The sequence below is a fragment of the Monopterus albus genome, unplaced genomic scaffold (assembly GCF_001952655.1).
Source record: "Monopterus albus unplaced genomic scaffold, M_albus_1.0 scaffold58.1, whole genome shotgun sequence".
NCBI classification, from domain to species: domain Eukaryota; kingdom Metazoa; phylum Chordata; class Actinopteri; order Synbranchiformes; family Synbranchidae; genus Monopterus; species Monopterus albus.
The window spans coordinates 603790-618975 of NW_018127938.1; the positions used below are offsets into that span (position 1 = coordinate 603790).

The following is a 15186-nucleotide window of genomic DNA, read 5'->3' on the forward strand; positions in this document are numbered from 1 at the left end:
TTGAAAGAAGCCAGTTTAATATCGATGAGGATCAAGCACAAGTTAAAACAGCACATCGTTTGAAATATTTAATGCAAAGAGAACAAAAGATAAAGCTCAGGAGCCTTGGGAGTATGAACAAAAGCCGGATGTTCAAGCAAATTAGGTGCAGGTAGCCATCAGAGGTGGAGACGGAGCGGGGAGACAAGATGGAAACAAAAGATAGAATGAAAGAGGCAAAGTCTTTTAAGAGTTTTGGGTTATTTTTACAGATTGCTATTTATCGTTCTACCTCTTTAGTGGTGCTCCAATGCTGGCAAACCCCTGGAATGTGTGTGGGAGTGATCAGGGCAAGAAACCCCCAAGTAGATATAGAATACAGACTAATTGCATTGTTGTTGGTGTTATTTCAGAGTTAACTGTACAGATGTCAACTTGTGTATGGTGCTTTGATGCTAAATGTATTCCTGCACCCCTTATTCTTTGTTGGGTGATGTTCAATGGCATGTCTCATGTTACTGTTGCACAGGGGCCCCAAGGTCCAGATGGCCCACTGGGAGAACCAGGCCCTGAGGGCACCAAGGTAAACATGCATGTGACCGTCATATAGCATCAACATCCACAGGTGAAGATGGTATAGATATAGTACGTTTGCATGAAATGTGCCCCTCTTTGTGTATATTAGTAATAGAATTATGTGCTCAGCTTGGGGACACTGCTTTTTTCACACCTACTGAATGGTGTATTTCATTACTGTGTTTCTAAAATATGCCATATTTTTTATTTTCAGGGCGAAAGGGGTGACACTGGACAAAAAGGAGAACCAGGATTCAAAGTAAGTACTATTTAATTAATATGTCTTTCCACTTATACAAACCTGTGTAAAAGGAAAGGAAAGGCATGATTGTTGGTAGTTAACATGCCATAAGGCTGTGAGCCCTATTTATAATTACTGTTAAACATACTTTAAAGTACCTTTGACTGCTGAATGGTTAGGATCCTCTAAATGTTTTATGTTGACCAAATTTCTGGCTGAAGACTCCTAAGAAATGAGAAGTTTGCTGTATATGTACACTTATTTTTTGTCCAAAGTCAAGAATAATGATTGTCATAAAAAAGGCATCACCCTGCAGCCTCTTTGTCAACAGGCATGTCCCTTTTGACGATGCACAATTCATTGATCGTCTCAGATTCCATTATAACCCCAGGGCCTCTGTAAAAGCTTCTATTTGTCTTTGTATTTGCCGAATGGGTCTTTGTTTTCTCACCTCTGTATCAGCTTATACCCAGAAGTACTACTGCCAGCTTGTTGTGAGGAAACCTGAGCTAAATCTTCTGAGTAGAAAGAAGATAAAATCAACTTATTTTTAACTGGTCCAGCTCAGCAAGATGTAGTCTATCTTTAGTTTTGCCTCTTTTAACAGAGACTTTCTATAAGTGTGCAGGTATATCAGCTCAGCTGTTTTATGTGGAGACACATCTGGTGCACGTGTGGTGTATGTATGCCAGTGTGTTGATATGTGATGCCTCCTCAGGTGCTGTTAATTTAGGTTGAGTGTAGTTAAAAGAAAAGAATATTGGATGTGCGTCATCACTGAAGTCATCACTTTATTGTAAACTGCAAATGTTTATCCCTTCATCAAGTTTATGTCAGAGCTATAGCATTTATAAACAATCAAAGCATTTTTGTCTTGCTGAATCATTCAAATGCCTCTGGCCAGATTAACAACACATAGCATGAGCTACTGCAGTTGCATTGTATATTCATCTCAAGGAAATTATCCAAACTTGAACTATTTATCAAAAAATCAAAATCACCAGGAGCTTGTTATTGCTGCACATGTGGCCATCTCAAGTGTTATATATCATTGTTAAAGCAAAATCATCAGTCATTGAATGTGGATGTGATGCCAGTGTTTTTCTCAGAATAAATTGAAAACAGTTAGGTTGATTGAAGCTGCATGTTGATCATTGAAATATTGATTTCTCTCTTTGCAGGGCAAAGCTGGCAGTCCGGGAGGGAGAGGCCTTCCTGGGAAGCCTGTGAGCATTACTTCATTATTTCTCTGTTGAATGTGTCTGTCTGTCAGAGCTTTAACTGCCCTCTTCACTTTAACAAGAAATATCGCTATGGTACAGCAGAAAACACAGGCTTGTAAAATATTCCCACATCATTCTTTCATATGTAATATGCATATATAATTATTATTCGTTTGGCCCATTAAAGTCCCCCAAGAGGAAGGTGTCATTAAAAGAAAACACTGAGCAACAGGGATGTAATGATATTTGTAATTTTGTAATATCACAATAGAAAACTTTCTCAATAATGCTGTGAAACTGTGATGTATCTACCAGGATATTACATAAGGTTACTTCACTAATATAACTGCGTTTGGATCGCAAAATTTGACATGGACATGGTGGGTGCTTCGTTGTCGACTTTTACAGCTACTGAGTGGCAGCATTTCAGTTTTCCTATTTCAAATAATGACTCAGTTGGAAAGGAAACTGACAAATGCTGAACAATTTGCTCATACTGCCAGACCAAGGCAATACCGGCTCTGTTTAGGACTGAGACAATCTTGGATGCATCTTGCAGAAACAGTCGGAACACCGCTGTGCACAACACTTCACCAGAGATGGGCAAACAAACTGGATGCACATAATCAAAACCAACCACTTAGTAACCATCCTTAGTCTTATCTTTTGACAAGTAAATGACGATGTTTGAAACACGCCTCCAGTAAAGCACAAATCTCACCTTAATGTGGCCTGTTCTAGTGTAGTTTGGCATCTTCTTCTCCTTGTTCTGGTGTGCCAGAGGGTCCAGTGACACAGAACCCAACCACCAGTCAGCACAGCCACCAAACAGGAAAAGTAAAACCCACCTAGAAGGTACTAAACCACTAATGTTCTACTGTGACTATTTGTTTTGTTTGCAAGACCCAGCTGCTGCAGTAGTATTTTAAAAGCACTGCTTCTGAATGTTGCATTATGCTTTTTTGTTTTGCTATTGTAAACAGTTCAGTAATTCAGTGCCAGTGACTATTCATGCCAAGTTTGTGCACTGTGGGTGGCCACTTTTATTTTAATAAAAAAGAAAAGCAGGAGCACTTTAAGTTAAAAGGAAAATCATACAAAAATGCTAATTTATTATTTAGTAAAAGGCTTTTTCCATCTATTTTCTTCATTGTTTTAATATTATGACAACCTATTGTGGAGTTTTTAACATGGCAATATTGTACCATGAGTTTTTGGAATTGTTACATCCCTATTGAGCAATGCCTCCAGGTTCGTCAAAACATGTGAATGTATGTTCCCTTACTCATCTAATGCTTGTGAGTGTAAGATTTTCATCCAGCATACAGTACTAAAATCAATTTGTTATAACACTGCTTTGATGAACACAATATACCAACACACTGTACGTGGAACTGGACAGTATTTTCTGCTTCTGCATATAAGAAATAATGAGAAACTCATCACATTCTCTGTATATTAACATAAACGTCTTCGGTATTTCTTCACTATAATATCTTGTCAGTATGTCTATCTAATATCAATCAGTGATATCAACCAGCAGATGTAGTGGTCGGAATCCACTTTGGGTGCAACTTCAGCAACCCCCAAAGCTGTGTCTTTTCAACAGCTAATATAACTACTGTGTATGGGACACACATACAAAGTAAACATCTAACACTGACGCCAGTGTCTTGTTTTAGTGCCACACAATAACAAGTTGGCAAACTCCTGGTTTTTCTTTTTCACCATTAACAAAATGATGTATGGTAGTTTTCATATGCTTTTGAACTGTTAAAGGGTAAAATAACTGTTGTTCCACAGATGGTGGAGACATGCAAACAATAACGAACTCCACAGCAGATCCGTGTCAGTTGTCTAATAATCAAGTGATGAACATTACAGTATGTTTCCTATAGTGCAGTTTGTTCCATCCACTTATGGCAGGGCTCACAAAGGATGATTTTCAGTCGAAGAAAAGATCTTAACACCTGCATGGACGCGCCCCATGTGGTTTGGCTTGTCTTATTTTCCACTGACAAATGAGCTGCTTTCCACTTTCTCTAATTACGCTTTAGCCTAATGTTTGACAACTCAGACTGTTTGTAATTACTCTTAACAGACACACACATAGACACATGCAGCCCTGTTCTCCCTCTTTCTCATACAGCCATCAGTACACCCACACATAAAGTATACAGAATGTTCGTTCACATTTATGGACGTTACAACACGCGCACTTATGGTAGGTGCTAGTTGTGACCTGTCTGCCTAAGCACATGTTAAGTTCTGTTGCGCTGCATGAGGTCACAGTAGGTTTCAAACAGAGGTCACTGCAGTTTGAGCTCCATTTCAGAGTAAAAAGTTCCTACTCACAGTAATTGTAGCTTGGACCCACTGTTGCTACTGTACTTGTGTTAAATGAAGAACACGTGACCCTCTTCATCCCTTGCCCGCTATCGTCAGAATCAGTGCTTTGACAAACCTGCGGTATCAGATAACACTGCTGGCATGTTGTGAGGGAAACCTGAGCTAAATCTGCTGAGGAAAAGGAAGATAAAAGTCAACTTAGTTTTAAGATAACAGTAAACTCAGTGTTGAACTGTTCCAGCTCGGCGAAATGTAACTCAGCGTTAGGTTTGCCTGTGATGCCTTGTTTTAATAAAGAGATTTATGATCTCCAGTTCTCTAGAAGAGCACAGGTGTATCAGCTAAGCTTTTTTAAGTGGGAACATGTTGTGTTTGTATGGATGCCTGTGTGTTAGTATGTGATCCCTCCTCATGTGCTGTTTGTTTATGTAGTGTAGTTGATAGAAAAGGATACTTGGGGGATGTGCATCATCACTGATGTACCCTGTTGCTTTACTGTAAAGATGGCAAAATGTCTGTTTAGAAGTGATTCTAATGTTATTTCCACAGAGGTCCCTACTGTACTGTAGTTGTTTCAAAGGATTGATTTATCCATATTTCTGCCGCTCACAGACAAAACTAACCCTGAGGGGATTCATAGCATCATTATCACTGAACCTCAGACAAAACATTATGTTGCAATGCTGCTGTAAATACTGCACCTGTGGGTGCTGAGAGTGGTACGCTGTAGCATTTCAGCTGTCAGCCTCTAAAGTCATAGCACCATCTTGTGTTTGATAAAATCTTATTCAAATCTTGTTCCGTGATTCAAAAACATTGAGCAAATCCATTAAACTCATGCTACTATTTTTGATGTTGGAACCTATTAAGACTGTATTTATTGTCATAGAGCATTATATTATGTACTCTAGTTTTCCTAAAATTTTATAAAAATTACCTAATGACTCTCACTTTTCAGCAATAATTTCCACTGGACGTTTGCACAATGTGGGAATTCCATTGAACGTTTCATTGTTCCTTTTCCTCTTTTACTTTCAATTCAGTGTCACTCTTTAAAGGCCTAGTTTACAAAGCTTGAGACATATGAATAAATAAACTATATATGTTTCTTCTGAGTTGTAGGTAATAAGTAAATAAAAGCAAAAGACATTTCAGTATTAAATATGATGAGTTAAGTTGCAGTGTTTCACAGCGGAACATGTAAACCTATTTATTCCACAGCTAATGGTGATGCTGCTGAATTCATTGCTATCTCATGCAGGTTTTGCACATTAGTTTTAGTGTTTGGATGGACTGTTTATCTTTTACACACACAAAGGTAATTGTGTCTGGTCAGCGTTGGACTAAATGCTATTTCAGATTCAGTTGTCTTTTCTAAACTTGTCAACACAGTGTCTGGACTGCAAAAAAAGAAATCTGACATTCAGGAAAACTATTAGTGTGTATTGCTTCCCAGACTTTGTCCATAATTTTTGTAGCTATTAGGTAACACTTAAATATTAGTTACTCATCATGTAAGTAACAATGGTGATGCTAATGATGACAAGAGCACTGTGGCTAAGTTTTCTCATGTTTGTTTTCTGGAATTACACAAATGAATGACTGAAGCTACATGACCTCATGACTGTGTGTGTCTCCAGGGTAAACCAGGGATTCCAGGCAGCCCCGGGGAGAGGGGACCCCAGGGTAAACCAGTGAGTATGCTGTTTACTGACTGTTGCATTGATGTGGTTGTTTCGGGAAACTGCTGGCAACAGCGCACATTGTGACAAGTTCTCTGGAAAGTGTAAGGGCTGCTCAAGATAATGTGCACAGAACCACTACTGCTTACAGAAGTTTCACAAGGAAGAAGCTTTGTCGCATTTTAAAGTCACATACTTTTAGGGATTAGTCTTGAAGTTCTTGATTTTCTTGGAAATCTGCTGACCCCAAGTCAAGAATGTTAAACAATCAAATACAAATATTTCCTAGAGTGAGAGGTATCTATAATGTTGGAGGCCTGGTTTATGTCATGGGTCTGACGTTGCTTTTGGCTTCCATCTTCTTACCGAAGGCATTCTGAGATGTCAGTTTCCTTTTTCTGCAGACAAAAAAAATATATATATATTTTTTTTGCCAACTCATGCTGGAGTTGTTTATTAAATCTGTGTCTGCGCTATACCCCCCAATTTACTATACTTTGTATGTCTAAGACTGAGATTGCTCTGTCACTGTTAATGTATCTAATGATAGTTTATTTTTCTTGTAGGGACTGAAAGGACCTCCTGGAGAAGCTGGACCTCATGGAGAACAAGGACCTGAAGTACTTTTTTTTAAGTATTCTAATTAATAATCAGTTTATTGTTAAGTGTTTTATAGTTGACATTCATATGCTTACAGTACAAATTAAACATGCTTACGCCTGTCTCACCTTTGCAGGGGGGACGTGGTGCAGAGGGGGAACCAGGTGCCATTGGAGAGCCAGGGTTAAAGGTCAGTACAACTTGGCTATTTGTTTTTTGTAACCACCACTGCATCTTAGACAAAAGCATTTGTCATGTAGACCACCCACAGGCAACGCAGAAAGCCGTGCTCTTGTTCATACCATATAACTCATGGGCTCATAACTGTCGCCTTGGGTAAAACAGCTGATTGTCAAGTCTTAACACTGCTTCTGCTCCATGTGTCCCTGGTCAGTTTAAGTGTCAGAATGTGAATGCAAATATAAGTGTGTTGACATTCTGACAGCCCTGTGTGTTTTGTGTCCCTGCAGGGTGATGCTGGGCCTCCAGGAGCTGAAGGGGAGCAGGGACAGGAGGGAGTGAGAGTGAGTGACTGTAAACAACCCACTAATCTCTTCTTTCCTTGTGTTTGGGTAAATCTGACCCGGTCATACAGTATATTTACTCCCCCTCATTCTGAAGAGGATGTCTAATTCCTTGGCCTGAAGAAAACACAAAAATGGGATTATTTTTGTCTGACTGACTGTATAAATAGCACTTAGATTGCTTGAGTCTCATCATTCTGTCACAGATTTAGATTATTGATTATTTAAATTCATCTTATCTATATTATCTAGTAAAGATAATTACATTGTTGTCCATCATGCACACATTGTAAACAGTTTTACATGGTTCTTAGAATAAATACATAAACTTGATCATAGTAGAATAATTACATCAGTATTTATGACTGGTCATCTGGATATTCTCACTCCTCCTTCAGAATCAATCACTTACTTAGTTTCCTTCCTGAATTTTAACTTTTTGCTCTTCCCTGTCTAATCATCTCTTGACTATATAGAAAATAAATCCAGTTAATATATCGTCTATAATATATTTAGATTATTTTCTTTCATAGAAATGAACTAATAACTTAACACCCCCTTCAAATCTTATTTTTACTTACTGCCAGTGGTTTAACATCTCACCTTGATTCAGTCATGCACAGCTGTAATTCCAGACACAGTGACATCACTGTTGGGTGTGTACAGGTACGACAGAGCGTGCTTCTGACCGCACCCTCCAGTGAAGAACAGCCTTCGAAACTTTCACCCAGAGAGGGCAGTGAAACATTGCTTTTCAGTCTGTTTCAAGTCACTCCTGAGTTCTTACATGTTCCTCACTGTGGCAGTCGCACACACTGAAGAGCTAGGAGATTAAGCATGTCCTGTTGTGCTTTTCATCACCCGATTATGATAAACATTTTCATGTACTTTTAGTGAGTGATATCTAGCTATGCAGCTGTATTAATTTTAATTGTGTCAAGAGTCCAGATGCTAATGTCAGTGCCACCACCTCTTTCTGGAAATAGTGTCTACGTTATTAACATATTGTATTGCAGGATATGTTGAACTTTATATTTAATGTGTCAGTGATGTGAGCTCACATTTCTTTTATCTACAATGTGTTGGTGGAAGGTGAAATGGTCACAGCAACAATATCTCAAAACCTGGACAAATACAACCCAAACTATCTGCCATCACAGAGAAAATAATCGAGGAGAATGATGTTGTTGTGTTGACTGGTTGTTTTTGTAAATGGTGATGTGTTTGTAGGGTCCCGCTGGTCCTCCTGGTGAAGTTGGCCCTCAAGGGAAAGATGGAGCCAAGGTAAAAATGACAAGACCTCGTTTTTGTTGACTTGACTTCACTTCTTTCTAAGAGAATCAACCATGTAGGCAAAATGAGTTATGGATTTGTTTCCCCATAAAACGGCAGTAATGAGGAGTTTTCAGTAGATTCTGCTGGTTTTACTTTATCAAAGAGGATAGGAAGGCTTAAAAGAAGCTATCCCACTTCTCATGCTGAGTACATGTAGTACACCAATCCACACAACCTCACATTAGATTGAAATGTAATAAAAAGTCAAATAAAGAAAAGTCATACCACTGAAAGCTTTAGTCACAGGTTGCCTGACCTACTGTCCTCTCGCTGTTGGTACAGTGAAACTGATTATATTAGAACTGCACTGTTTCTCACTTTGTTTTCCTGTGTCTGCCTGCTCTTCTTCTATCTCCCAATATTTCAGGGTGAACCTGGTGAACGTGGGCCAATCGGAGAGACAGGGGATAAAGGGATAGATGGAGACCCTGGGCCCCCAGGACCACCTGGAGAACCTGGTAAACAAGGCTTTCGCGTAAGTTTAATATAAATTTTAACCTCTAGACACGGGTAAAAAAACAAAACAAACAACTTTCATGTAAATGAAAGCAATTAACATAATTTGGTATTGATATTCTAACTGGCTCAGAAAAGTCATGCTTGCACATGATTTAAATGAAAAAGGTACAGTAGGTAGATTCAGTTTGTTGTGAATCTGATTCATCTAGTTCATCTACTGTGTTTATTTATGTGAGAGCCAGTGAGTGATTGATGGATTATGACCGTTATTTTTTCTGAGACATAGAAGCGTAACAGTCATACCTTCAGAATTTTAAATACCTGTACCTAGATGATTTTTTTTTTTTTTTTGTCAGATAATACCTTTATATCCCAGCAGGGGTCAGCCTTCTCTTTAACAAAAACATTTTGAAACTGTAGCAGTAAAATTACTATAGTATGTCATAGGCAGTTAATGACAGCTGTCAGTCAAAGTCTCTTTTAAGTGCTTGCTTGGTTTGTGATCCATATTCAGATCTGGTTATGGTGATAAGATGCTGATGATAAAATGCTGTAGTATCGGAATCAGCAAGTTGGTGTGTGTATAAGTCATCAGACAGATGCTAGTGCTGTGAACAGCAGGCCACAAAGTGAGACATGATCCAAAGTATGACACTATCAGAAAGATGTCAGATAGGTGTGACCAAGCTGAATCAACTCAGTGGACGTTTACAGTTGCACTTGTCAGTGCCACTGCATATAAAATTGACTTCTAATGTGTGATAATCATTTAATGAGTCTCCTGTTACAGGGCCCAGAAGGAAAACTGGGACCTCCAGGGAACAGAGGACGACATGGAAAGAAGGTAAGGACCTTGTTCACCGCCACTTTTTTAGTAGAGTATGTTTCCCTGCAATGAAACAGCAGAAAACAGGAGGATGTATCCAAAGCCTTGTGGTCTTCTATTGCTTCCAGAGAACTACAGAGGCATCTACCTTAGGTCAAAGTTGTTTACTCAAGTTCAGAGGAAGAAAACAAGTACAGTAAATGGAATCATTAGCATCAAAGATAACTGACACCAACATTGACATTTTGTAGGGAGAAAGCGGTCCTCCTGGTCTTGCTGGTGAGATCGGCTTACGGGGAGACATGGGCCTGCCAGGCGAACTAGGGCCTAAAGGTGCCAGGGGAACTCGAGGCACACCGGTTGGTTATCATTCCTTTCCTTCCCCTTAGTCCTGTCCCAAAATTAGACTGAAATTTCTATGCAGAGAAATGTGATTTTATGTAGTGTGTTACAAACTAAAGCAGTGCATCATTTTTTGTTATTATGGTTTATGTGTAAAAGCAACTATGTAGTAAATAGTAACTATTAGTTATTTTGCTAATGTACATTCCTTTTGCTTGTGTGTATATTCTTTTTCTTTTCTTGTTCTCTCAGTCTCATCTTGTTTACTTGTTTACTTGTTATGGAAGAGCATTGCACATACACATTGAGAGCTGCTGTACCGGAGTCAAGTTCACACCAGGCCAATAAAGCTGATTCTGATTAAAACTGGAGCAAGTTATACTGATGTAGTGGAGTAAAAAGTGTTTCTCAAAGTTGTGCTTGAGTACTTAAGGAAATATAACTAATGTAATACGCGTAGTATTTCACTTTGTAGGGACAATTCTAGTTGTATACTATAACAAAAAGCTGTATCTGATTTTTCTTGAGTTTTAAAACTTTAAGAGCAAAGTATCAAATGCCCTTCTTCGTTGCAGGCATGAAAAGACAGGAAAAAGCCTAGAGGAAGGCATCCATACTCTCCTTCTTTAAAGAGAAAGCCAGCTCTCCTCTCAGCAGGGCCACTGAGACTGTGTTGTGATAGCTGTGGATTTATATCCCCCTCATAAAGCAACTCTGTTCACAGGATTCAGTGCACGTGTGTCTGTCTGAGGACAAGGTTATATTTAGCTGTAGCAGAGACAAAAAGCAAACAGCATTAGAATCGATTCACAGAATGATTTTGTGTGTATTTTCTGCATTGCTTCTAGGGTCAACCTGGAATCATGGGGATAGAAGGACAACCAGGACTGCCAGGATACACAGTGAGTTTTTCCTACCTGTGGTTTTATGACAACCTATATATACAGTACATACTGTACAAAACCTATGATGTAGATATGTATTTAGGTCAAAAACAATCAAGACCTTGGCCCAAGTACAAAGAACTATTCCTGGTTTATCCACCAAACGTAACCCCACTTCAAGAAACTCCATAAATGCTACAAATAGAGACTTTAATACAAAATACATCTTTTGATACAGTTTCGATCTAGCTAACTCACGTCCTTTGGTAGATCTGTGCTGTAAACCTAGCATGTGCAAGGCACACCCTGAGTGTAAGTCTGGCAGAAGACCTTATAAATAGGTCCTGTCATCACTCTTCACTGTTTTCTGTCCAAAAAAACAAAAACAAAAGTAAAAACCATTCACAAACACTAAACGACTCTCAACGGTAGAACTGAACATGATGAAACCTACAAACACACTTTTTCCAGCAACTCCAAAGCGTGGTCAGTGCCAGCAATACTGGGTTTAGGTTGCGTAATGTGAAGAGGACTCCCCCAGTTTGTTTTGTCCCTTTTTGTAGATGTATTTTGTGTGTAAAGGTTGTTAGACTTCCCCTGCACTTTACTCTGGTTGGTGAGTAAGTTGTGAGTTTGTGCCAAAATCCAAATCCTTTAGTAATGCAATGTTAAGAGCTTTTCTACAGGGAATTGTGTTTATTTTGAGCAGTTCTGATTCATCAGCCATCAGATTGAATCATGTATGGTGATTTCTTAGGCACAATCATTAACTTTCTGTTTATTTTTTAGGGGCATCCTGGGAAGCCTGGGCCCCCTGGACCACCAGGACCTAAAGGCGAAAAAGTAATATGATACCTGAGCTAGTGTTTGAAATTAAATTCTTTCAGTACTTTGATTTATGCACATACTTCTTTGTACTGGCTGTGTCTATGCATGTGTGATTGTTTTTGTTTGCTACATTCCAGGGTTATCCAGGCGAGGACAATAAGACCCCAGGACCGCCAGGGCCCTTAGGTGAACCAGTAGGTCTTGCTTTCCTTTGAAGTCTCCTTTCTGATCCCAAAAACGCTGCACTCTGTTTAGTCTGAGCCATTTTTAAAGACCGGATTGACACTGGAAATGAAAGTTAATTCTGATCAGAAAACTGGTTTTATCACCAAGTACACAAATGTATTTGTATGAAAAGATTGACAACAATGTATCAGTGTTTTAATTTTTAAATCTGTCTTGTGTATGGACCCTGATTATCAACCTGTGTGGCTCAGATCTTTTCTGACTCATTGCAAGCTGAGCATTGAACAGAAAAATGTTTGACAAGGGCTTTTATACTTCAGGGTAAAGCTTAAGCAGACTTGTCAACCTGTATGTGTTTTGTGTAGCAGGCACGCATTTTGCTATTGAGGTACGCTGGTACAATTTGTCACTCTAAAGTAAGTAAAGTAAGTAAGTAAAAGTTGGTCACACCTTGAGACTCTGGCCTACCCCAACAAGCTCTAACCTGTAGACAAAGGTCTTCCTGGCAAAAAGCAAAAGAAGAAGAAGAGTTTGACCATTTGTACTGCCAGATTCAGGTATGGTTGACAAATATGTAGCTTTAATGTCATTTCAGGAGACAGTAGCTAGGATCCATAAATCAAAAGAGGATCAGGAGATATCAGAGAGTCTTAGCAGCTTGGGAAAGCTCACAGTTACAGAGTTCCAAGACTCTTACACATACACTATGAGACACACTTCCCAGCACCGGACGTGGACATGTAGGCAAGCCTACATAACATGAATAATCAGGTTTACTGAACATTTACTCAGGTATAGATAGCAACCTGCCATATGAGAAATATCAAATTATCAAGGTGGCACAGTATTGTAATACTTAGCATGAGCAGCCTCTGTCTTGACGCATGCTCAACCAAAATCCTCTGGAAGTAACACTCAAGGTGAACTTAGACCTTTCATTCGACTCCAGTAAAGATCAAGGCTCACAGGCCATATCAGAATTGGTTTCACATGTATTGTCCTGAGAAGTGATTTTGTCTTTAAGCAGCTGTCCAATTCAATTGAAGCTGGGTATAAGTTAAGGCATGCATATACAATATATGTTCATGTGTGCATTGGTGTCTACACAGGGGCCCCCAGGAGAACGAGGAGAGCGTGGAGACCCTGGGGATGAAGGGTATCAGGTAGACAAAATCACTAATTCAACATTGGACATTTTACACAGTGGTGGTTGTTTACTTCACTGCTGTTCATTGCAGCACTGTTGTGCACTGATACAGGCACATAAGGGCACAGCACACATGTTGGAGAGGATTATTCCCAGGGTTAAGGCTGCAGAAATCTGGCATTTTTGTCACTTTGTGACTCAGAGGCAGAAGGATTCTTTGCACTTCTTTTTGCAGCTCTACAGAGTGCAAAAAAGGCGGTCTGTGTCCACGACTCCTTCTTCAGCCCAACTGACGCTACAATATAAATGACTTTGTGCATAATGAAAGTCACGTTAGTACATGTTAGATCTTGTAGCACTGACAATGGCTGAGAATAAGTGAGAAAAATATAATTTTGTCACAATTTTGTTTCAGGGCCACATTGGTACCACTGGATCTCGTGGGGCTTTCGGACCTCAGGGCCCACCAGTAAGTCAGTAAATGTCTGTAGTACGGTGGCTGCTTTTAGAGTTTGTCATCTCAAAAAATGTCTTCCTAAAAGAACATAATTTCCACAGTTTATCCTGTAAACATAATATGAATTTATATGACCTTTTACCATTTTCATTTGTGTTTCTGTGTTTTTGTCTTTTTTGTGCTTTATTCAGGGATCACCAGGCCTCCCTGGAGAACCAGGCCTGAAAGGAGAGATAGGAGCTCCGGTGAGTCCATGTTAATCTCCCTAGTCAAATCACACTGTATGTGTTTCACTGACGGTAAAGAGTGTGTAAACTTAGTCTTTTTCCTGCAAAGAAGATGGACAATCTCTGCATCAGGATATTTTTGCTACCAGGCTGCTCTTTTTGTGCTGAGTAACAAAACCACTAAAGCTATTAACACTGCTTCATTCAGCCACTACCAGCAGGGTCGGCTTTGGTTGGACTGGGTTCATACTGTACAGTATGTGACGCTGAGGATGAAGAAAAATCCTTGTGTTTCCTGTCAGAATGACGCAACAGACATTTGGTCACAGCAGAGCACTTCTATTTTCTCCCTGTTACCTGATGAACACGCTAACACAAAGATTTGAAGCTTTTCGTGTTTTGAACCTGTCCTCTGTGCCTCATGATTTCAGCTCAGCTAAGGTGGAATTTCATTAAAGGAGAAATGGTTTTTTTTTTTTTTTGATTGTTAAATTACTTTAGAAATGCTTCATATAATTTGGGAAGTTGGCATTAAAGCAGAAATGTTTTGATAAATCAAGCTTACCTCGCAGCTTGTGCTTTTCTTTGCCGTCAGTTTCTTTTGAGTCCTCAGGCCTGTCACAGGCTTTTTGATTACATGCTCTAATTTCCCATGTGAAACAACTTTGAGCCTCTTGATCAAGTTCCACATAACTGATTTAATGGTCCAGATGTCACTGATGTTTCTTCCACATGTCAAACAGCCTGTATGCAAGAGTGTTTATGTAATGAGTTCAGTGCTATGGGAATATTCCTGTTAATTTAGCTCAGCTTGGCTTGACTTTAATCAGAATTTGAGCAGTGCCTTCGTGTGTAATGTATAGATCTGTTAAGAAACAGTGACAACTTAACAATCTGTCAGAAAACACTGGAAACTGTAAGGCTCTCCTGTGTTCCTGCTTTGGTAAAGCATTCCTAACTTACTGTATCAGGCCCATAGAGAACACAGTGGATTATGTGAAAATATTTTTCTCACTGTGAAAATAAAGTTTTTCAACCTTATATTTTATATACACATACTGTAATTAAAAACATAATGCAGTGGAAGTTCCATGTGTTATTGTTGTCCCTCCAAACACTTCAGTGTGATTTAACCCATTGCCATCTGAGGTGTTAAATATACAGTTAACATATTTTACTGTCTGGATTGAGTAAAGTAGGAAAATAGTCTTAAACTCATTCATCTTTTTTGCTCCTTAATGAGAGATGAGTGAGAAGTCCACCCTTGTGTGTTTTTGAAGATTCCCGTGTATGTTTTATTATTTGTGTATGTGTGCATTTC

At 39.2% G+C, this 15186-nt stretch overlaps 1 protein-coding gene across 2 annotated transcripts in view; it reads left to right on the forward strand.

The window, feature by feature from the left end:
• Positions 1–13913, forward strand: part of col24a1 (collagen type XXIV alpha 1 chain) — a 62755-nt gene extending 48842 nt beyond the window's left edge. The window contains exons 29-45 of one of the 2 annotated variants that reach the window (XR_002275175.1): positions 509–562; positions 770–814; positions 1978–2022; positions 6009–6062; positions 6617–6670; positions 6787–6840; positions 7121–7174; positions 8405–8458; positions 8877–8984; positions 9759–9812; positions 10046–10153; positions 10985–11038; positions 11810–11863; positions 11986–12034; positions 13144–13197; positions 13597–13650; positions 13830–13864. Coding sequence is in view for 1 of the 2 variants with exons in the window: in XM_020602920.1 (XP_020458576.1) it covers positions 509–562; positions 770–814; positions 1978–2022; positions 6009–6062; positions 6617–6670; positions 6787–6840; positions 7121–7174; positions 8405–8458; positions 8877–8984; positions 9759–9812; positions 10046–10153; positions 10985–11038; positions 11810–11863; positions 11986–12042; positions 13144–13197; positions 13597–13650; positions 13830–13898 (1026 nt within the window). In the remaining variant the exon portion in view is untranslated. Of the gene's footprint in view, positions 1–508; positions 563–769; positions 815–1977; positions 2023–6008; positions 6063–6616; positions 6671–6786; positions 6841–7120; positions 7175–8404; positions 8459–8876; positions 8985–9758; positions 9813–10045; positions 10154–10984; positions 11039–11809; positions 11864–11985; positions 12043–13143; positions 13198–13596; positions 13651–13829 lie in introns of both variants that reach the window. The other variant, XM_020602920.1, reaches the window with a different exon arrangement.
• The last annotated feature ends 1273 nt before the right edge of the window (positions 13914–15186 follow it).